Source organism: Leucoraja erinacea, chromosome 28 (assembly GCF_028641065.1).
Source record: "Leucoraja erinacea ecotype New England chromosome 28, Leri_hhj_1, whole genome shotgun sequence".
Taxonomy (NCBI): Eukaryota; Metazoa; Chordata; class Chondrichthyes; order Rajiformes; family Rajidae; genus Leucoraja; species Leucoraja erinaceus.
Window position 1 is genome coordinate 23,454,895 of NC_073404.1, and position 24,945 is coordinate 23,479,839.

General features: G+C 44.0%; 1 protein-coding gene across 1 annotated transcript in view; it reads right to left on the minus strand.

The window, feature by feature from the left end:
• Positions 1–24,945, minus strand: part of galnt17 (polypeptide N-acetylgalactosaminyltransferase 17) — a 289,144-nt gene that overhangs the window by 241,436 nt on the left and 22,763 nt on the right. Inside the window, exon 2 of the mRNA XM_055658049.1 lies at positions 10,194–10,377. Within this exon, the coding sequence (XP_055514024.1) occupies positions 10,194–10,377 (184 nt within the window). The remainder of the gene's footprint in view (positions 1–10,193; positions 10,378–24,945) is intronic.

Here is a 24,945-nt window from a genome sequence, read left to right on the forward strand (position 1 = left end):
TCTATAATTATCCATATGACCATCCAAAAGCCGCTGAAATGTCGCAGGCATGGCTGCCTCACCACCACCCCTTATAGCGCCTGCAGGCACCCACCACCCTCCGTGTAAATAAACTTGCCCCGCGCATCATCTTGAAACTTTGCCTCTCTCTCTTTAAAGCCGTGACCTTATAGCAATGGTCGGAAGATCGTGCTTTGCGTTTTCCAAGGTGCCCAGTTTCCTCCCACAACCTTCTTAATTGACTTGAAACAAGCAGGGAGGAGCAGGATAATGGCCATATAGTGGCGCACATTCCGTTACATCCCCATTTCACTTTAGACTTTAGATACAGCGTGGAAACAGGTCCTCCGGCTCACCGAGTCCATGCTCAATAGCTGTCACCCCTACACACTAGGGACAATTTACTATTCTTACCAAAGCCATTAATCAACAGACCTGTACGCCTTTGGAGTTTAGTTCAGACGTACAGCGTGGAAACAGGCCGTTTGGTCCATTGAACCCACGCAGACCAACGATTCCCGCACACTAACACTATCCTACACACACTGGGGACAATTTACATTTATACCGAGCCAATTAACCTACAAAGCTGTACGTCTTTGAAGTGTGGGAGGAAACTGTGGCAACTGGAGGAAACCCACATGGTCACGGGGAGAACGTGCAAACTCCGTACAGACAGCACCCGTAGTCAGGATCGAAAATAGGCCTCTGGCGCAGTAAGACCTCAGGTTCTCCTGCGAGAAATAAGCAGGGTTAAAATAAAGAGGACAATTCACAGTAATTTAATTTGCATTTTGAACCGTGAACTGAATGTTTGTGTAAGATTTTGAATGTGCATATGTGCTTTAAAGTTATGTTGCACATTTGAGAAAATATCGCAAGTAACCTAGAAATCTGGTAGAGCTGCAGATGAAACATCTCTTGGTGTGATTGAAATGCAAACCAATTGGTTTCCTTTCCTTTCAAATTCTACAGCAGTTAAAAATATTTTTTGCAAATCTCAGCCAAGCAGTGTGTCTTCAATATGTCCCATATCCCATGGGAATCCTTTGAATCTTGGTGATGTTCGCACAAAATGGCTGCAGGCTAGTCCTGGGGGTATCAGTGATTCATCAACAATTCTGCCTCTGATCTGTTGCATCAATACTTAACAAAAGATTCATCTTCATAACTTCATGTTATAGGAGCAGAATTTGGCCATTCGGCCCATCAAATGTACTTTTCAAACATGGCTAATCTATCTCTCCCTCTCAACCCCATTCTCCTGCCTTCTTCCCATATCCCCTGACATTCGTACTAATCAAGAATCTATCAATCTCTGCCTTAAAATTGACGGCCTCCACAGCCTTCTGTAGCAAAGAATGTCATAGATTCACTACCCTCTGGCTAAAGAAATTCCTCATCCCCTTTGTAAAGGTGTGTCCTTTTATTCTGAGGCTATGGCCTCTGGTCCTGGACTCTCCCACTAGTGGAAACATCCTCTCTGCATCCAAGCCTTTCACTATTCGGTAAGTTTCAATGAGGTCCCCCCTCATTCTTCTAAACTCCAGCAAGTACAGGCCCAGTGCTGACAAATGCTTATCATATGTTACTCCAAGATATCCTTTAGTCTGAACATTGGTCCCAAGAGTATCAGGTTTTTACCTTTCTGCTTATTTTAGAATGTAATGTAATTATCAACCTGTTTTGGTGAGTCGAGACGGTGGGTAAGTGAAATGGTTTTATTTTGAATAATGAAAATGACGACAAAACCCAAGTCGCTGGAGACTGGCAGATACACAATGTTAACTCTACAAGTGTGGCACTAGAAAGGCAGTTACAGCACAAAATAAACCGCGAATAGACCACCCGCGATCATGCGACTTCTCCAGACAATCACGAGGGTTCGATTGCCCAGAGCCACCACCAGGTGTCGCTACACGGTCCTCAATATTTCTCAATTCCTGCATTCTCTCATATTTCCTACTCAGTTTTGTGAAACATGAGGTTTGACGTATTTATGTCTCACCACTTTTGTCCTTTTGGTGGCCAAGGAAAATGTTGCCCTCTCAGGATGTGCTAACTGTCCACTCTATTTCAAACATCTGACCTTGCTGGGGACGTGGCAGTGATTATCATGAAAGATAGACGCCAAACGCTGGAGTGACTCAGCGGGCCAGTCAGCATCTATGGAGAAAAGGAAAAGGTGACGTTTCGGGACGGGACCCTTCTTCAGACTGAGAGTCAGTGAAGAGAGAAACTAGAGATATGAACAGGTTCAGAACAAATCAGAGCCGGCACCAATGACCGAGGAAAGGTGGTTCCCCCACCCTAATCATCCTGCTAGTTCCACTGTTTGCATCCATACACCCCTTCGTTATCAATTCTTCCACAGCCAACAATGGACCCTTGTGGGCTCAACCATTCCTCGGGGATCGGTTCCGGCTCCGATTTTATTCGGAACCTTTTCATACGCTTAGTTTCCCTCTCCCCTGACTCTCAGTCTGAAGACAGGTATTGATCCGAAACGTCTCCTAATCCTTTTCCCCAGAGATGCTGCCTGACCCGCCGAGTTACTCCAGCATTTTACATCTATATTCGGTGTAAACAAGCATCTGCAGTTCCTTACAACACAGTGATTATCACTATCTTATTAAACAAAACTCTCTAACATTTACTTTCAGTCTTTCCAATTTATTTTTTGCTTAATTCATGTTTTTATTCATGTTTAAATCCTTGCTAGCTTTCTGTAATCTTTGTTGGTAGCAATTTTAATCAAATACAAATGAAAGTAAATCACACAGCATAAACTACCATTTACTAGGATTAATTGGGCTGAAAATGTATTTTAAATTATATTCATTTGAAGACATTTTTCAGGATTAATTCTTAATTCAATGACATTTTTTGTTTACTGTTGTTGGCAAGAGTTCCCACCACACGCGAGAATGTTATGCACAGAGAAGGGGAAACGCACAAGAAGAGAAAGAATACGAATATCGGGGCATTGGAACGCTCGAATCTGAGACACGTCGTTCATGATTGATAGGAGCAGAATTAGGCCATTCGGCCCATCATGTCAACTCTGCCATTCAATCATGGCTGATCTAACTCTCCCCCTCGTCCCCATTCTCCTGTCTTCTCCCCATAACCCCTGGCACACACACACACACACACTAATCAAGAATGCCTTAAAAATATACATAAATAAAAATATTCTTACATAGAAACCGACAATATTATAGAGTGGCTTGAGTTGCATCCATAAACAAGAAGTCAAAACTGCTCAGAGGAGAACACATTTGGTCCGGCAGAATTATACTTTTATTTCAACGTTCATCTCAATAGAGAGTAAAACCTGGTGGAATGGAAAATCAACATTGCATCCAATCCTATCAGTTCCTCAGTAGTTCTTCCATCACTGCCCTTGAGCTCATCCTAATGAATGTAATTAATTTCCTTTGAAACTAATGAACAGTCCGCAGCAGCGTGAAATAATTCCCCGTAACGGCTATCAAATTGGCATCCAGAATATTAAATACGTGATTTTTTTTTTGTTAACTGAATTAAAGTCAGGCAAGGATTTAAGAAAGACAAACCTTCCATGTATCTAGGCACAGTACAAATAAATAGGTTGATATGGCACAAGTTTCAAAATGATCATACATGTTCTGATAAATTAAGATTAAGATTTTTGAAGATAGTAAGTTGATGAGGTTGTATATAAACACAAAGGCATGCACGGATTTATCCATGTGATATTCAACATTAAGGTTAAAATGGTATTAGAAGCCATTATAAGAATTCGACAGAACTTGAGTTAAAATGCTGTCCACACTATTGTCTCCATGCTCCAATCTTTTTAAAAACTATGGTGCAGTTGGTGTTCCCAATGTGGTCTCAGTTACATCAGCAAGAGCAAGCACAGACTAGGCAGCCATTTTGCCCAACATTTGCCCTCGGTCAGCCAAGGCCTGCTGGATCTCTCAGTCACTAATCATTATAGTTCCCCTTCCCGGTCCCATGCCGGCCTTTCTGTCCTGAGCCTCCTCCGTTGCCAGAATGATCCCACACATAAACTGGATGAGTATTCCACTTGGTTAGATCTCAACCCAACAACATGGACATTGAATTCTCCAATTTTAGTCAATCACCCCCCCCCCCCCCCCCCCCCCTCCCAACTTCCCCCACCTCTCTCTTCCCTGTGCTCCACCTGGAAGTGAACCCATGTTTTCCCTTTCCCCCCCCCCCCCCCTCCCCCCGCATGCCCTTCTACCTATATTCCTTCCTCTGGCTTCACATTTCACACCTCTTCTATCCTCATCTCCAAATAATATACCTTTTGTTTTTCTCATCTCTGGCATTAGTCCAACCATGTGCCTATCACAATAAACCCCCTCACCTCTTTCTACCTATCACTAGCCACCTCTCTTACCACTACTGCAATCAGTTTAGTTTAGTTTGCTTTAGAGATACAGCGAGGGAACGGGCGCTTCGGCTTACCGAGCCAGCGTTGACCACCGCTAGCACTTTCATACACACTAGGGACAATTTACAATCTCTACCAAAGCCAATGAACCTACGAACCTGCAAGTCTTTGGAATGCGTGAGGAAACCGGAGCACCCGGTGGAAATTGTTCAGACGATGGATCGCAACCCAAAATGGCACCTATCCAGATTCTCCAGAAATGCACTGACTCACTGAGTTACTCCAGAACATTGTGTCTTTGACTATTTATGTCTGTTCTGCTGAATAACCCTTTGATCGAGGTGTGTGAATTGGAGAGTTGAAATTATTGACAGCCTTTCAAAGGTTTGTCTTTAAAGACTGGAAGGTAAAGCTGGCTAGGATTCCAAACAAAGCATATTTATCTTCCCATCAGTGCTCCATTGATCCCGATGTTATTGTGTTCACTTAACAAAATAAAAAGGGATTTTGTGCTCTTATCTTATGTCAAAATAGCATTATTGCATTGATTGTGATTGATTCATTGTCTCTGCTTGGGAGAATTAAGAGTTTAAAGCTAAAGCATTTGTCGTGTTCTTGAAGGTTATTTCAGATATCTCAGAAGCCTTTTGGCACATATAATATCTTAAATTGTGCAAATGCAACAACAGCCTGCATCATGAGGACACATAGCAAAATCTTCCAGAAGAAACAAGCTTCTTGTCTAAAGAAATAATTCATTTGATTTTATAAATGCTGGTTTTTGAATACACGTGGTCATGCTCTCAAAATACCACTAAGAAAGTTCACAATTGATTTCATTGATCGATTGTAAGATACAGCTAAGAAGCAAGCCCTTCAGCCCACCAAGTCCATGTTTCAGTAATTAGAGTCACACAGTCATACAGCATGGTAACAGGCCATTCGGCCCAACTATCCCACTCCGCCCAACCTGCCTCAACTACAGTGGTCCCACCTGCCCGTGCTTGGCCCATATCCCTCTAAACCTGCCCTATATTCTATCTTATCCCACTTTTGCTATGACTCCCCACTCTCTGGGGAAAAGTCCTCACTGCTGACCCTCACTGCTGACCCTCAGACTATCTTCGATTGGACTTTACTGGCTTTACCTTGCACTAAATGTCATTCCCTTATCGTGTATCTATACACTGTAAATGGCTCAGTTGTAATCATGTATTGCCTTTCCGCTGCCTGGTTGGCACGCAACAAAAGCTTTTCACCATACCTCGGTACACGTGACAATAAACTCAACTGAAGTGAAATGAACAAAATTTACAGAGGTCAACTAACCTATAAACCTACATGTTTTTGGGATGTGGGAGGAAATCGGAGCACCCGGAGGAAACCCACATGATCACAGGGAGGGCTTGTAAACTGCACACAGACAGCGTCGCAAGGTCAGGATTGAACCTGCGTCTCTGGCTCTGTGAGGCAGTAGCTCTACCAGCTGCGTCACTGTGCCATTGGAGAATGAAGCAGCCCATCCACCATACACCCTAAGTCATCCAGGGCCACAAACCAGAACCAGATTTCACTGGTTGCTGATTTTGCTTGCTAACAAGGTCCTCAACATTTGAGACCATCCGACACACTCCAGGTCACTAATGTAGTGAAGGGAAGATAATACTTGAACTGAGCAAATGCAACGGCCTCGAGTGCAACAGATGATAGGCAAAGCATGAAATCCACACTCATCCAAAGGAAATGAAGCCGTAAATATTTCAATCAGAAATCAGCATGCATAGACCTTGGAATTATTAAAGAACCATTCTGACAGATATGTCCAGGAGCAATGTGATCAGAAGGCTTGCACATAATTGCCTTCCTGGTGTGTGATAATGGACCAGGGAGTGATTATAGACATTTAAAAGCAATTATTGATCTGGACTGGTGCAGAAAGAAGTTTGTTAGCCGGGGCTCGGTCAAGGAATACGTTCCAGCAGTAAAAGTCACGTCACAAACAGACTGAATTGAAATCATCAATGGATAAAATGAGGAGTGGCTGGCTACTGATTGCATGATCCTGGATGGGAGTTGCTTTCTGATATCAAAGACATACAGTGTGTGTGTGTGTTTTACGAGGATGATGCCAGGACTTGAGGATCCGAGCTATAAGGAGAGGTTGAGTAGGCTGGGACACTATTCCTTGGTGCGCAGGAGGATGAGGAGTGACCTTATAGAAATGTATGAAATCATGAGAGGAATAGATCGGGTAGACACACAGAGTCTCTTGCCCAGAGTAGGGGAATCGAGGACCAGGGTACATGGGTCTATGGTGAAGGGGAAAATGTTTGATAGGAATCTGAAGGGTAACTTTTTCACACAAAGGGTGGTGGGAGTATGGAATGAGCTGCCAGAGGAGGTCGTTCAGGCAGAGACTACCCCAACGTTTAAGAAACAGTTAGACATATATACGGATAGGACAGGTTTGGAGTGATATGGGCCAAATGCAGGCAGGTGAGACGAGCATAGCTGGGACATGTTGGCCAGCATGGGCAAGTTGGGCCGAAGGGTCTGTTTCCACACTGTATCACTCAGTGACTATAACACCCTCCAGCATCCAGCAAAAACAGAACTGAGGAAGAGTGGATTGAGCAGCATTGGTCTCTCATAGTACAACCCTCACCAAAGACAGACATAAAGTGTTGGAGTAACTCAGCGGGCCAGGCAGCATCTCTGGGGGAAAAGGACAGGTGACATTTCGGGTCAGACTGAAGAAGGGTCCTACCCTTTTCCTCCAGAGATGCTGCCCGTCCCACTGAGTTACTCCAGCACTTTGTGTCTGTCTTTGGTATAAACCAGCATCTGCAGTTCTTTGTTTCCACAGCCCTCATCAATGTTGAGCTACTGTACAATTATGCACCGCAGCAGGATGCTACATCCTTGAGAAAAATACAAAGGCTAGCCAGTCGATAAAACAAGTAAACATTATGGAATATTTTGATAAATAATCAACAATAATGAAAATGCCGCGCAGCCATTATTACGCTGCCAAGAGTGTTTATTTGTTAAATGCAATGGATGTGAACCAGAACAATGAAGTTCTTACATGCTGCAGCTTTATAGGCACAGTGGGCCTAATAACACTGGGGCTACGAGTCAGCACCCCTCCCTACCACTGGACCCTTGACCTCCTCACCCATAGACCACAATCAGTGAGGATAGGCAACAGAAGTTTAGTAGAATGAGTCTAGAAGAATGAGGGGGAAGAATGTATCTCTGAACTAAACTGAGCTAAATCTATATGTTGCTCCTTGACATATGCACTCTGTGTCATTTTCTGTAGATATGCTGATGGCAACCTCGTTTCAATGTTCCATCACAGCCATTGAGAAAAACAGCACGAAAAGTGGCCCTTCACTAATTTTTCACGTTTTATTCTCCTTATATTCTCATCGACTTCTCTGTTCAAACTCACCTTACACACAAGGGGCAATTAACCAAACCACCTGCATCTTTTTAGGAAGTGGGAGGAATTGCAGTGCCCGGTGTAAACCCATGTAGTCATAGCGAGAACGTTTAAACTCTACACGGACCGCTGTGGAGGTCAGGAGAGAACCTGGGCCTCTGGCACAGTGCAACTGCTGCTCCACTAGCTATCCCCTCAACCTCCGTTGGCTCCTACCCATCCTAAAATTGTCTGACTTCTTGTCCAACATTCAGCATTGGATAAATAAAACAATATCTTCCAACTGAAGGAATAATTTTTAGTTGCTTTCTCAAAATATTGTCCTTGGCCACTCACTCCATCTCTGCACTTGGGAGCATCTTGAGACTAATTAGCCCAAAATTACCTGGAAGTTGAAAAGTATAAGCCTGTTTTTTCTCTCAGCGTTTTGCTGTTAAGATGGAGCTGGTAGAGCCACTACCCCATAGCACTAGCGACCTGGGTTCAATCTTGACTACGGGAGCTGCCTGTGTGGAGTTGGCACGTTATCCCTGTGACAGCGCGGGTTTTCCCTGGATCCTCCTACATTCCAAAGATGAGCAGGTTTGTAGGTTAATTGACTTCAGTAAATTGTCCCTGGTTTGTAGGATAGAACCGGTGTACAGGTGATCGTTGGTCAGGGTCAGCTCGGTGGGCCAAAGGGTCTGTTTCCTCACTGTATCTCTAAACTAAACTAAACTAAACATGTGGGTTTGTAGGTTAACTGGGCTCGATAAATTGCCCCATGTGTTGGGAGTGGAAGAGAAAGTGAGGTAACATTAATCTGGTGTGAGCGGCTGATCGATTGTCAGTGTGGACCTAGTGGGCTGAAGGGCCTGTTTCCTAGTTATGTTAATATTGATATGTGAAAAGAGCAGAATTAGGCCATTCAGCCTAAACTTCAAGTCTACTCCGCCATTTAATCATGGCTGATCTATCTCTCCTCCTCAACCCCATTCTCCTGCCTTCTCCCCATAACCCCTGACGCCCGTACTAATCATGAATCTATCTATCACAGCCCTAACAATATCCACTGACGGCCTTCACAGCGCTCGGTGGTAATGAATTCCACGTCTCTATTTCTATGTCTTACAATCAGTTAGGATCCAAAATATGATAAGGAGCACATCATTCAGAAAATGTGACGAGACATTTCCTGCAGAGACACTTGCAACTCTAGAGTAACAAAGTCTATCAGAACCATCTGGTTCTGGACACAGGACACCATTCTCTGTGTAATTAATAGTCCGTCTGATGCTTTAAGCTTAAACCACTTTGCTCTGCTGGTACTCTTCATTGGGCACTCCTAGGACAAGATGGTCTCGCTCCAGTGTTTCAGTTAAGGCAAACCATCCATCTCATTTTCACCCGAAAAAGTGTACAGCACTGATATATTGGCGACTTTGAACTTTAGCCACAATTGAAGGTGAAATGCAGTGCATCAACAGGTAAATCATTATTGTTGTCCCTCACCCATGTTACTTCAACCTCCTCATGGATACATGAGGATTTCTGTCCACTTGGTCCTCAATGCCAACTCCAAAATAGACTTACGAGTGAAATTTCAACATAATGCCACATTACATGGGAAATGCATAAGTACCAAATACAAATTGTCCAATTAAGTCTCATAAAGCCCATAAAAAGCAGAGATATTCATTTGCTTTGAATCTTGAGCATTCTCGTGAGATGGGTTCTGTCAAATCTACTTTAATTGAACTGAATGTGAGTTGATAGCATGGAATTCTTCCGCTGGAGTTGAAGATTTTAAGTGACAATCATATTTAGGAAGACCACGTGAATATAAACTTTAAAGTGGAACCAATAGAATGGATTTGCTAGTCTTCAAAGGGAGTTCCTCTTCTGGACAATGAAGTCAATAGAAGCCTGCAACGCACCCACATTGAAATAAGCTTGACAGAAAATCCACCAGTCCTCCACTGACCATTTCCGTGGGATACACATTGACGGAATGCATTCTCATTCCATTTGTGTAGGAAAGAACTGCAGATGCTGGTTTAAATCGAAGGGAGATACAAAATTCAGGAGCAACTCAGCGGGACAGGCAGCATCTCAGGGGAGAAGGAATAGGTGACGTTTCGGGTCGAGACCCTTCATCAGACTGAAGAAGGTTCTCGACCCGACACGTCACCCATTCCTTCCCTACAGAGATGCTGCCTGCCCCGCTGAGTTACTCCAGCATTTTGTGTCTACCTTCTCATTCCATTTGTTAAACCCATTAATAAAGAATATTAAATATCGTAGCCACCAAGTAAAAGGGGGTTAAAAACTGCTCATGATTGAAGGGTTGTCACTTACTTGCTCGGTCGATAGTCTGGGATGGATCGATCCAGAGAAATCCTGTTGCTCAGGTAGGTGTTGTATCCATATTTCTCATATGCTCCTACAGCTTCTCGTTCCTCTTCAGTCGTGAGTGTAGATGGCAACCCTCCCTGACCTCGTCCACCAAATCCCTCAATGAGCCCGAGAGACTTTGACAATCCTAAAGTGGGAAAACGTCGAAGAATAGACTCTTATGAAAATGGGGCATTACACAGAAGTAACCTGTAAATTCGATTTTGTGTGTTTAAGGCCTACTAACATTTCTTCAGGAAAAGTGAGATTCCTAAAAATACATATATAATGTAGGAAAGTTTACTGCAGGTTCAAGTTGAACCCATTCCAGCCATCACATTGCTTGCATTGGTTGGGTTTGATAAGATTAGTACAAACACATCCTTAATCGAGATTTCACTTGACGTGTTATCTCCAGAAGAGAGAATTGGAATCTTTTTGCTGATTTTATAGTTTAGTTAGGTTAGAGATATGATGTGGAAACAGGCTCTTTGAGCCACCAAGCCCACGCTGACCAACAATCTAGTTCTATATAATGCCAGTTTCACACCCTACACACTAGGGGCAATTTACAGACAGCAATTAAACTACAAACCTGCACGTCTGTGGAATTGTGGAGGAAGCCGGAGCACCCGTAGAAAACCCATGTGGTCACAGGGAGAATGTACAAATTCCATACACACAGCACCCGCAGTCAGGATCAAACCCAGGTCTCCGGTGCTGTAAGGCAGCAACTCTGTGCCACTATGCCATCTCTAGGTGTAGAATGAGTCAGAATCCATGGATGAGGGATCTTCAGATGTCACTTGTGGGGACATAAACCATTCATCAGGCTTTTGCCCATGTCTGGAAACGTGTTAAAGCTGTTGATGGGATTGCTGAAGGAATCCAGCAGGACCAGCTTTGAAACCTTTCTCTGTACGTTGTGGAATCAGGACTGTTCTCCCAGCTTGACAAACTGCCTGGACATGCCGGCAGCCCATGTTTGGTGCCCTCCCATTCACTCACCGAGCCTACCTGAATGGTGTCACCGGGGAAGACACAAACCAACCTCCCTTCCATTGAGTCCATTTATACATTACACTGCCACAGCAAAGCCAGCAGACACTCCCTTGTCCCCCTCTCCCATCGAGCATAAGGTATAGAAGTGTGAAAACACACGCCTCCAGATTCAGGGACAGTTTTTCCCCCAGCTGTCATCAGGCAACTGATCCTTCCTACCAACAACTAGAGAGCGGTCTTGAGCTACTGTTTACCTCATTGGAGACCCTTGGACTCTCTTTGATCGGACTTTACCTTGCATTAAACTTAATTCGCATCAATCCCCTTATTGTGTATCTGTACACTGTGGATGGCTCGATTGTAATCATGTTTTGTCTGTCCGCTGACAGGTTAGCACGCAACAAAAGCTTTTCATTGTACCTCGGTACACGTGACAATTAACTAAACTCAAATGGACCCACAGAAGGCTATCCACAACTCCACGGACGTACGCCACTAATTTGCAGGTGTTTTTAAGGTGCTGCCAGAATACCCTCAATTCTGTGCCAGATACTGGCTGAAACTACATTTCTAACAGCAAGACTTCAGTCCTAATATTTTTGAGCTATGGTTGTTAAAAGCAAGTTGGTCACTTCCCCTGTGAATTATTCCCTCACAATTCAATTCCTGGTCCATGTGTGTCCTTCTCATGTAACAGCAGATCTGACAAGTGATCATTTGTTCCTTGTACAATTGTATTCTCTTTCATTTCTATTACACTGAGCGATTTCTATTTCAAGCGGGAACTTAGTCCCCATTGGGGCTGACCAGAAGTGCCCTGTCATCAATTATCTAATATGACCTAAAAGTACTTCAAAATGCATTATTCGCCTGCTTATAAAACCCAACATTAATAGGGTACTGTCATTATTATTTACTCAGACTTTTATTTTTTAACTGTTTTAACAGTTTTAGCGTGTGAAAAATGATTAACTTTGCAGCACTAAATTGTTGAGGACTTTTGACAGATGACTTCCTGATACTGGACACTGTGGTCGTTAGTGATAAAGCTGAATCTTTCATATTTTGGTAATGCTAACTCAGGGCTGCCAACATTGGGTGACAGTTGAGTGAGAAATTGCAAGGGAGCATAGCGACGAAGCCTGAGTAAGCGTAGCCACCGAGGGGGGAAGGGTGTGGGAGAGGGGTGTCCCACCTCCCATCGTATGGAGCTTTTGCATTTTTCAGCTTGAAATTGAGCAATCTGGTGCATACTGTAGCGAGTCTTTTAACTTACACTTGAATGCAACATTTATGCTTTAATTTCGATTAGGTATGAATAAGGTTAGGCTAAATTACATTCCTAATTACATTCCACAGTAGAGCCAGGCTCTGATCAACAGGTGCAGCACATGAATGGCCTTAGTATATTCATGTATGGAAATCAGATTATAATTCATGCTGGTATGCATATATAGAGAGAAGCAAAAACATAGAAACAAGGCAAGAGGAGTCGGATTTCCATCACTGTTCTGCACAAATAAATTAATCAACTTTACCCTTTGTCTATAGAAACAAGACAATAATAATGCCACATATTCAACCGTACATGGTTCAATTAAATTAGGATATATATGTAAAACATACAGGCCCTTCAGCCCACCAAATCCACACCGACCAGCAATCTACCAGTTGCATCCTACACGCCAGGGACATTTTACTGAAGCCTAAAAACCTGCACTTCTTTCGGATGTGGGAGAAACCGGAATATCCGGGGAAAGCCCGTGTGGTCATAGGGAGAATGTACAAATTCTGTACAGACAGCACCCGTAGTCAGGATCAAATCTGGGTCTGTGGTGCTGAATGGCAGCTACTCTACTGCTGCGCCACCGTGCCACCCCATTAAATTATTTTTTCTGTAATATATTTATTATGGTGTCACGTCAATAAAGATGAACACATGATTCCGATTTCTGCCCTTAGTTGGATAACACACATCTCCAGTCATTGTGTTTTACATCAATATGACTGGTTTTCTCGACCTGAAACATCACCCATTCCTTCTCTCCAGAGATGCTGCCTGTCCCCGCTAAGTTATTCCAGCTTTTTGTGTCTATCTTTCCCTCTGCCCCCCCCCCCCCCCCCCCCCCCCCCACACTGTCTCTTCCCTCCACGCCCCCCCCCCCCCCACCCCCCCCCGGATTGCGGGCCGCCCCAGGTGCTCTGTGTCCAGCCGGGGTCCGGGGGAGATGATGGTCAGTGACCTGGGGGTCGGGCATCGGAGCGGAGCCTTAGGCCGAGATTCATCGCCGCGGCTCTGGAGGTGGCACCGACACCCCCACTCACCCGGTCCGCCCCTGGCTCCGGGCCGGGGTTAAAACTCCATGGGGTGTGGACGGAACGGCCGACGGACACAGAGCCGTCCGAGGTGAGGGTTGGAGGTGTGAGCGATGTCTCAGGGGTCGGTGCGGGGACCACCACCGTGTCTCACCTATCACACCATTTGCACGGAAATGTGGAGTTTAGTTTAACTTTTTTCCCCCAAATCATCCCGCGGGCCGGATTGGACCCCTTTGCCGGCCGGTAGTTTGACACCCCTGCTTTAAACCAATGCCCTCTAGTTCTTGAATCACATATCCAGGGAAAATATTCCCATGGTTTTTATTCATCTTTAAAACAATTTTGAATTTCCAGCACCTGCAGATTTTGATTCCATGAATGTCAAATGGAATCATTAGTACTGCAGTTACGTTGCCATTTTAAATAGTGCGCGATGGGCTTAAGCCAATCAAATTGCTCGTTCTTTACGGGAAACCCGCCGACAGAAAACTATTCTCATTGGTGAGTGTGGAGGAGATCTGGAAGCCTCGGCGACTTGAATTGTCTATGACTTTATTTATTTATTTATTTATTTATTTTTTAAGTTGAGTGTGAGAAATTCTGTGATCCGCGTGAGATTTTCGTGAAATGCGTGAGTCTCACGCTCAATGCGTGAGAGTTGGCAGCCCAGGCTTACTAGTGTGTTTTTTAAATAGTGTTCAGTGGATCACCACTTTCCATCACCCCTTTGCTACACCACCTTTTATTTTCCCATCTTACACAGAGCGAGTCACCCACAGAGTTGTGAATCTGTGGAATCACCCAGAGAGTTGTGAATCTGTGGAATTCTCCGCCACAGAAGGCAGTGGAGGCCAATTCACTGGATGTTTTCAAGAGGGAGTTAGATATAGCTCCAAGGGCTAACGGAATCAAGCGATATGGAGAGAAAGCAGGAACGGGTTACTGATTTTGGATGATCAGCCATGATCATATTGAATGGCGCTACAGGCTTGAAGTGCCGAATGGCCTACTCCTGCACCTATTTTCTATGTTTCTAATTAGAAAATGGCAACAATGCGGGAAGACATTTGGCCCTTTAAGTCCATGTTAGCTCTTTTACCCATTCATCTGGCCATTAATTGTTGCCCTGTAATTTTTTTTTTCCAAGTGTAAACTGAATTCACTTGCTAAAGCCAATTGCCGCCACCACTGTCAAGTTATACATTGCAGATGTTAAATATTCATAATGAAAACGCAGTTCCTTTCTCCTTCACGATTCTGCGTGTCCTTAAGTTTTTAACCCCTCTGCCTCTGGACTGTTTCCACCTACTCTGCTCGAGTCCCTCACTGTTTTGAATACATCTTTCACATTTCAAAAATTTCTCCACTCAAAAAGGGAAGGCAGCCATGGGCACATTAGTCACCACCAATACTGTGTTTTGTTCAAAAGGCCACGAGAGGTGCTTCAATACTGACGGCTGGTATCCCCATTTGCTAATCTCTTGTCACCTCCGAGAACCATGAACGTGATCAAGAACTAGTGTTTGTTGCAAGGCCATTTCATCTGAAGCCCAAGTATTGTCAAACATTTTAACTACCTTTCCCATTACCATACTGACCCTTTCTCTTAGTGAGGCTATACGCAAATTGGAGGAGCAGCTCCTCATATTTCGCTTGGGCAGTTTACAACCCAGTGGTATGAATATTGATTTCTCTTATTCCAAGCAACCCCTGCATCCCCTCTTTCTCCATCTCTCCCTTACCCTAGTTGTCCTGCTAGCTTCACAGTTCGTATCCCTTCGTTACACCTCTTCCACAGCCAACAATGGACCATTGTGGGCTCCACCTTTCCATGGTCATCGGTGCCAGCTCTGATTTGTTTTGTATCTTTTCTGTATCTGTTCACACCTCTAGTTTCCCTCACCCCAGGCTCTCAGTCTGAAGAAGGCCTTCGATCCGAAATAATGCCTATTCCTTTTCTCCAGAGATCCTGCCTGACCTGCTGAATGCCTGATAGCATTTTGTGTCAATCTTTATTGCAGGCACTTTGACATTTCTGGAGGTTTAAAACTGCAGCACTGAGATGCAAGAGTGTTTAAATATGGGCGATGCTTGTAAATGTTTAATAGACATGAATTCATAGAACCAAGGACAAAGCATTCAAATGACAATTCTTAGAAAATGGATCATGTGATTTTTTTAAACTACCAACACGGACTGTACGCAGAGTAAATAGGATCAGTGATCATCAGTGATCACAATCACTGGCACGGTGAACCAAAGGCTTCATTAAAACAGTGGTTACCAGTCAGGATTCATGTTAGTGGTCTGGCATTTTGCCAGTGGAGAACTCACACCTAATGGCATTGACTGTCCTACACCAAGTATTTCAACCCTTTGCATAATAAGTTGAAGCTCTTGAATCCACAGAACATAATTAGTGGTTACACAGAAAAGCTGGAGAAACTCAGCGGGTGCAGCAGCATCTATGGAGCGAAGGAAATAGGCAACGTTTCGGGCCGAAACCCTTCTTCAGACTGATCAGGGGAGGGGGTGGGTGGGGACAAGAAAGGGAAAAGGAGGAGTAGCCGGAAGGCTGGAGGGTGGGAGGAGACAGCAGGGGAGCTGAGGAAGGGGAGGAGACAGCAAGGACTAACAGAATTGGGAGAAGTCGATGTTCATGCCCCCGGGGTGCAGACTCCCCAAACGGAATATGAGGTGCTGTTCCTCCAATTTCCGGTGCTGCTCGCTGTGGCCATGGAGGAGACCCAGGACAGAGAGGTCGGAGACGGAGTGGGAGGGGGAGTTGAAGTGCTGAGCCACCGGGAGGTCAGCTAGGTTATTGCGGACCGAGCGGAGGTGTTCGGCGAAACATAATTAGTGAATCATTACAGAGAGAAAAAAAAACCAAGGGGCTGTATAATGCTCAGTGAAGACTGTGCATTCACAGGTGCAGACAATGTTCTCAACCCGTCAGCATTTTTAGGAGAATAGAACTGGCAAGAAAATAATGTTTGGATCAATGATCATCCCGCGTGCTCAGGTCAAGATGTAGCAGGAAACTCCAGGACAGAAGCTCATTCTGGAAGACAAGGTATAAAAACGCACACCTTACCTCCCCCTCCCCCCCCCCATGGAAACCTCTCTGCTACTGGTCTCTGGCAGCCATGGCGACTGTGCCTTTAAGAGTAGGTGTTCTTTTCTTAGGGCTGTGCCCAAAGGTGGGCAAAACATAGACTACAATGCTTCTGCTCCTGATGGAACCCAAGACAGTCACTGTTTAACACAACTGTGATGGCAATCACAGTAATGCTGTGTACATCTGCTTTTAAATTATCTGCCACTTGAAGGCAGTGGAGTCCAATTCACTGGATGTTTTCAAGCAGACTTATGCCCCTGTCCCACTTAGGCAACCTGAACGGAAACCTCTGGAGACTTTGCGCCCCACCCAAGGTTTCCGTGCGGTTCCCGGAGGTTGCAGGTGGTTGCCGGAGGTTGCAGGTAGTGGAAGCAGGTAGGGAGACTGACAAAACACCTCCGGGAACCTCTGGGGACCGCACGGAAACCTTGGGTGGGGCGCAATGTCTCCAGAGGTTTCCGTTCAGGTTTCTTAAGTGGGACAGGGGCATTAGATATAACTCTTAGGGTTAATGGAACCAAGGGATATGGGGAAAAGCAGGAATGGGATACTGATTTTTGATGATCAGCCATGATCATATTGAATGACGGTGCTGGCTCTGAATGGCCAACTCCTGCATTTATTTTCTATGTTTCTATGTTAACAATCTTGTTTTATCAATCTTGTTGCAGCAATATTTTAGTGCACCAAAAAGGGTATGCCTAATTTCTACTCAACAGGTTCACTTAGGGTCTGTAAAGCTGGCACATAATGTCAAGAGAGGAAGTCAAAATAAGCCTTCAAATGCATGGACCCTTCCTGGCATACATCTCCCTAATGCCGTAATGTGGTTCAAGAACCAAATTAAGTTAAACACAGATTGTAACAAATTCTAGAGCAAATGGGAAGACAATTTCTTTTTAAAAAATCAGCAACATTTCTGCTGGTAAAATGAGCAGATCTTGAGAAAATTGTGTCTTTCTCTTCACTCCCTCTCTTCTATCTCAAAAACATGGTGCTGTTGAATAACATTCACACCAAGGATCAGGAACCACAAAGGGCATACATTGGTCATTTTAAAAAGTTGCTGTTCATTTAAAATAGTTTCAAAATATTGACCTACATGAATAACAAGAAGAAAACCTGTAATTTGGAGTGCCTCATTTAATGGTACAGTCTTTATTGCCAACTTAACCTATTGGCAATGATTGTGCTGGCCACGTTCATACCAGCAGGCTGGACCAGCCTTTACCAGCTTATCTTCACCCATGGATAAAACAAATCAAATCAAGTCGCGTCAAGTTCATTGTTATATTCACAAGTAGAGTGAGATAAAGCTGCACAAGTAGAGGTACAATACACTGCAACGTCCAACAAATGGGAAATATATTTGAGGTGAAGGTGATTTTGAATTAATGAACGATGCATGGAGGGTATGAATGAAAATGGGTGATTTGCATTTAATCTGTGGCCCAAACCTGGAGCATGTCCAGAAGGTATTCTTTACTGTGTAAAAATCTTAATATGTGTCCATACCTTTTTCAGCTTGTCCCTCAATGAATCTTTACTGCACATTGGACTAGGTCAGAAAGACATTACAATGTACACCCTATATTATCAGCGATGTTTCCCAATTATGTTTCTAAATTTCTTACCAATCACTCATTAACATTGCCTGGGGGAACAATCTCTTGCCCTCACCAAACCTACCAGATAGTTACAGAGTTGACGTGGAAAAGCTTTTCCCACTGAGAGTAGGGAAGATTCAAACAAGGGGACATGACATGAGAATTAAGGGACTGAAGTTTAGGGGTAACATGAGGGGGAACTTCTTTACTCAGAGAGTGGTAGCTGTGTGGAATGAGCTTCCAGTGAAGGTGGTGGTGGCAGGTTCGATTTTATCATTTAAAAATAAATTGGATAGTTATATGGATGGGAAGGGAATGGAGGGTTATGGTCTGAGCGCAGATATATGGGACTAGGGGAGATTATGTGTTCGGCACGGACTAGAAGGGTCGAGATGGCCTGTTTCCGTGCTGTAATTGTTATATGGTTATATATGGTTATAGTGTCTTTGTTCATTTCAACAAAAGTAAAATGACGCAGACTCTCTTCTTCCCAATTAAACAGCTCCTGCAGCTAAGAAAGGCCAGGAAACCTGCTGTTGGTTTCCATGGGAGTTGGAAGGGTGCCGTCGCTTTTCCAGGTCACTTCCTCGGGTCACAGAGAGCCCAGATACTGATCTGTTATTGATAGTAGTGAAGGAGACAGAACGATGTTGTGCACAATTAAAAGGGCCAATGTTGGGCCGAGCACACACTCAGTGGAAGAAGATGTTCGTGGTATTGAACGACCCCCTTACTTGGAAGCTCAGGGTTGAAAACATTTAATGATTTATACTACCCAAAGTAGCAGGCCCAAGTTTTTTTTTAAACGGCACCTTAGAATGCCTTCTTTTTCTCCTTCCTTCCACATCAAGTATTACAGCCTCAGCATATTCAATGTTACTTTCTTGATATTGGTGCACAGCTTAAGATGCAGAAGATGTGATAGGCTCTTAGACGTATATGAAAGTTTTATGCACAGCCACTGCAAGATGTTTATCTGCATTTGGATCACATTCTAAATGACAGGCGCAGAGTTCCATCAAACTTACATAAAGGAGAAAACCACACACATACAAAGACATCGACCACTATCGGGGAAGGATCATTTTGCCTTGAACACAGCACTGGAGTAACTCAGCGGGTCAGGCAGTATCTCTGGCATGGAGAGGCGATGTTTTAGGTTGGGACCCTTCCTCAGACTTAGCCTTTGCCCTTCTCCTTAATAAGCAGACCGTCAGATTGGGCATCTACCCAGGACTTATTAAAGAGATTATGGCTGAAATGCTACCAGGGCTGGTGAACACTTCCCAGTATGGTAATGGGCCCTTTGGCCAATTTGCCCACACTGACCAACATGTCCCATCTACACTAGTCCCGCCTGCCTGCGTTTGTCCCCTATCCTTCGAAACCTATCACCTCACAGTCAGTCTGAAAAAGGGTTCCAACCCAAAATGTCACCTATCCATAATCTCCAGTGATGTTTGTTGCTTGACCTGCTGAGTTACTCCAACACTTGTGTCTTTTTTTGTAAACCAACATCTGCGGTTCATTGTTCATCTCTACTGTTGTACTCAAATGATCTCATGATAAAGGCCAACATACCACTTATCTTTCAAATTGCTTGCTGAGCCAGCAAAATAACTTTCAGTGATTGGCATACAAGGACATTCAGGTCTTTCCAAACACCAACTATCATTTTAGTTTAGTTTAGTTTAGAGATACAGCACGGAAATAAGCCCTTCGGCCCACCGAGTCTGCGCCAACCAATTATCCATGCACACTAACCTACACACACGAGGGACAATTTACATTTACAACAAGCCAATTAACCTACAAACCCGCACTTCTTTGGAGTATGGGAGGAAACTGGAGATCCCAAAGAGAATCCACGCAGGTCATGGGGAGAATGGACAAACTCCGTACAGACAGCACCCCTAGTCAGAATCGAACCCAGGTCTCCGGCGTTATAAGGCAGCAACACTACTGCTATGCCACCGTGCCACTCATCTTTCAATCTCTCACCACTTTAAAATGTTCTATTGGCATTATCCATGCAATATTCATTTTGCCATGCCATCCATATATGGGTCTGTTGAGATGCTTCTGAAGCCTCCCTGCATCCTTCTCATGCTCACTCTGCCACCTGGCTTTGCATTATCAGCAAGCAAGAGATGAATTTCCAGGGAAAGTTAGTATTCCTTTTGCCATACTAATGGTTTGCATAGTTGAAATAAAATTGTTATAGAAAATGAAAGCTTTGCTTCACAACTCAGCTTTTATCTTGGTCCCAAACTACCTAATTTTAAAATAATGGAAGCAAAATAAAGAGCATTGACTTCCCAGTGACAGAACAGCGGGGATTCTTCCACTTAGTAAAATTACAGCATATTGGCGGCCCTCCACGGTTACAGAGTATTATCGAGCACTCTATCACTGGAAGCTTGGAAGACATGTCATTGTTTCTCATTTGCAAAGGCTCATTTCACTTGTATTCGTACAATATTGCCAGAAGTGGATTAACTGTAATAAGAATTGTATCAGCTTTTTGCAACTTATCATGTGATGACTGCCTTGGTAACACACCATAGCAACTCTACCATGATGTCCATTATCCTGATGATCACGAAGATGGACATAATCCTTCAATGCTTGGTGCTACAAGAAACACCCAGAGAGTTGTGACTCTATGGAATTCTCCGCCACAGAAGGCAGTGGAGGCCAAACCACTGGATATATTTAAGAGAGAGTTAGATCCAGCTCTTAGGGCTAATGGAATCAAGGGATATGGGGAGAACAGGAAATGGGTACTGATTTTGGAGATCAGCCATGATCATATTGAATGGTGGTGCTGGCTCAAAAGACCGAATGACCTACTCCTGCACCTATTTTCTATGTTTCTAAATGCAAACCTTGATGTGATATAAGTAAAAGTCGCATCTTGACCACTTCCTGTCTGCACTGTATATTGATTTTAGAAAAACCGCTACCATATATCGCTATGATTTTTGGCCATCTTACTCACAGCCATCCTCCACTGAGGCAGCCATGACAAATTTTCTGATTGATGAAAAATAAAAAAGTTATGAAAGCTTACAAAATCTTGGGATCAGCTGATTGGTCCTTTTGCCTGTCAATCACCACGATAAAGTTAACGCCCCTTCCTGCGTTGGGGGAGCGTGTTGGGGGGGGGGGGGGGGGGGCTATAAAAACCCCGGATGCCTGGACGTGAGTCTGTCACTCTGGAAGATCGCGAGGGAGAGTCCACAACTGTGATTCTAAGCTGTGAATCAACTGAACTGGATTCTGCAATGTACTTGCAATAAATGATTTGTTAGCCCTTAATGACAATGCAATGAGTTGTTTGGAAATTTGGTGGCCTGCACTCTGCCTGAAATGCTATGAAATTGAGTTTGGTGGCCTGCACTCTGCTTGAAATAGAATTTCAAGGAATAGCCGTGAGTGAACTGCCAACCCACCAGCCCTGAGCGACTGTTCTGCCAGCCCACCAGCCCTGAGTGACTGAGCTGCCAGCCCACCAGTCCTGAGTGACTGAGCTACCAGCCCACCAGCCCTGGAGCTTCCAGCCTATCAGGCCTGAGCTGCCAGCCCACCAAGCCTGAGTGACTGAGCTGCCAGCCCAATAATCCATTAGGCCCACAATGTCCATACTAGCGCTCTGGAAACCAGTCCCTTCGACCCACAACACCCATACTAGCGCTCCAGAAAGTCGTCCCCCCCCGCCCCCATTGCATTGGGGGACCAGCCCTCCCGTGTGAACATGGGACCCAACGGGTCCCACTTAGTCTAGTTTCATATATCACAAATGAGAAAGGAAGTGTGATTTTTGGTGACAGTTAAGTTAATTTTGAGGCCAATCTTTTTCAACCCTAATAAAATGAAAATTTTGAACTGGTCTGAATGTTTAGTTGAATTTTAGTTGAGCCACCATGTGCCCCGACATGTGATTCCAACTGATTCAATAAAGTGAAGAGGATGTACATAGTCAATCTGGAAGAAGGAAGGTATCTGGGCTTAGTGCATTCATGCATGATGGACGGTCGATGGTTGGTGCAAACTTGGTTAATTGAAGGACCTTCATGTCGTTACCTGCTCCATATCTCCAAGGCTCAACGACAAAAATTCAGCTCCTTATCATAATCGAGCGCCCACTCCAGCTAGATTAGTGCAAGAATTATGGCATTAAGATAAACTGTTCCTTTCAAAATTGTTATCCCAATACACTGTTAAGTTTAAGTGTTTGTGCATTTAGTTGACACATGGGTTCTCATTAAAAAATTATTATTTATACAGTTACCAAAAAAAAGTTACATTTAGTTGCATGAAGCTTCAGTGAATTATCGTTGTTATGAATTATTTATTTATTTGCTGGAGAAAGGAGTAATTGGTAGGATTTTCACCCAATGTAAAACCAAGAAACACTTTGTTAGAAATAATAGCAAACGCAGGTACAATTTTCTTCATTTCGGCATGCAGCACTATATTTTGGTACTTAAAGATTATTGGTCATTTTGGGGGTGTTAATGCTAACAAAAGAAACAAATCAATAATCCAATGCATTTAATTGGTACCATGTTCAAAGGTTTCAAAGTACTTTAATTGTCACGTGTACCAATTAAGGTACAGTGATATGCGAATTATCATACAGCCATATGAAAAAAAAGCAACAAGACACACAAATACATAAAAGTTAACATAAACATCCACCACAGCGGATTCCCCACATTCCTCACTGTGATGGAAGGCAAAACATTCTTCTTCCTCGTTGTTTCTCCCGCAGTCGGGGCAGTCGAACCATCTGTCTGGGCTATCGAAGCTCCCGCTGCCAGCGGTCGAAACTCTTGCAGCCGGCAGTCGAAGCTCCCTCGTCGGGGCGATCGAAACTTCCGCGTCGGGGCGGTCGAAACTCCCGCGGCTTAGAGTTCCCGATGTCGGTCACAGACAAGAGACCGCGGGCTCCGTGATGTAAATCCGCAAGCACGCATGGTTAGAGCTCCGAGGTCGATCCCTGGCAAAGGGATCGCGGGCTCCGCGATGTTAAAGCCCCGTAGGCTCCCCTGTGGTGGAGCTCTCAAAAGTTGGTCTCCAGCAAAGGCCGCCAACTCCTCGATGTTAGGCCGCAGTGCGGACGGAGATACGATACGGAGAAAAATCACATCTCTGTCGAGGTAAGAGATTAGAAAAAGTTCCCCCCAACCCCCTACCCCCCACATAAACCAAGCTAAAGAACACTAAAAACATACATTTAACACATGTATTAAAACACAAATAAGGAAAGGACAGACAGACTGTTGGCGAGGCAATGCATTGAATTGGTATTATGTTCATGGACTAAAATTAGATAATTAATTTTAGTCACAGTTGGTATATATTGAACACTTCCTCCAATTATTTCCATGTTTCCATTCATCATCGAGGGGACCACAGATAGCGGGTGTTAGGCTTGGAAATAATGATTAAAAAACAGTGGGAAATTATGTTGGTGTGATTGTTTTAGGGGAAGCAGATAAGGGTGAAAAGGGAAAGTGGTTATACTAATAGAAGTAAATAGTGATGCTGGTTTACACTGAAGACAGACACAAAATGGTGGAGTAACTCAGTCGGACGGGCAGCATCTCTGGAGAGATCTTCAGATCTGAAGAAGGATCTCAACCCGAAACGTCACCCATGCCTACTATATGAAGATGCTGCCTGTCCTGCAGTTACTCCAGAATTCTGTGTCTACCCTCAGTGTTTCCATTGAGCCCTGTCTCTACATAATATTTTTATTGTGCATTTGGTACCGGGTGGACTGGAACATTATGATAATATTCCATGCATATACCCACTTGATTTTTTAACTTGGCTTTCAGTAGATTTCAATTTTAAATCCGCACAATGGGGTTTATCAACTACTTATTCGATCCACGATGTCAGATGATTTTAATTTAGATCGAGAGATCAATAGGCTTACAAGATACAAAGCGCTGAAAGGATTTAGAAAAAGAGTAAGACACTTGAACTGTCATAACTATGTAATCTACGAAGATGAGCTTTGTTTTAAGACCTAAAAGCAAAGTGGTAGTCACGTGTTCAAATGCATTTGTTAGATCACACCGAGCAGACTTGAGACACATTTAAACAGGATATCAATAGTATTCGGATGAAATGCATTTGGGAAATGTTACAAGCCTAAACAATTCTGTCTGGTGGATTCAAGAACAAAATTCTTCAGGTTACCTGTTGTTGAACTCAAAGAACAATTGCCCAATTGCCCTGGCCTCTGCTCAGTTCTTAACAGAATTCAGTCAATCTTCCACAACAGTGAAGGCTGAAGAAGAATGGCTGAATAGGGTCTAGATTGAAATACAGAGCAGAAATGGATCCTTGCAGCCCATCTCCTTCATGCCAATTGTGATGTCTATCTACACATCAGTCTGAAGAAGGGTCCCAACCCGAAGCATCATCCATCCTTTTCCTCCAGAGATGCTGCCTGACCCACTGAGTTACTCCAGCATACAATGTCTATCTTCCTATCTACACTAATCTTATTTGTCCATGTTAGGCCACATCCCCAAATCATGCTGATTCCTCCGAATCAGTCCCTTGTAGTGTGTGGGTCTCAAAATGAGGCAAGTAGTCCGCAGTTTGAGAAGCACTTTACTTTATTTCCTCCCGGTTCAGGGGAAGACGA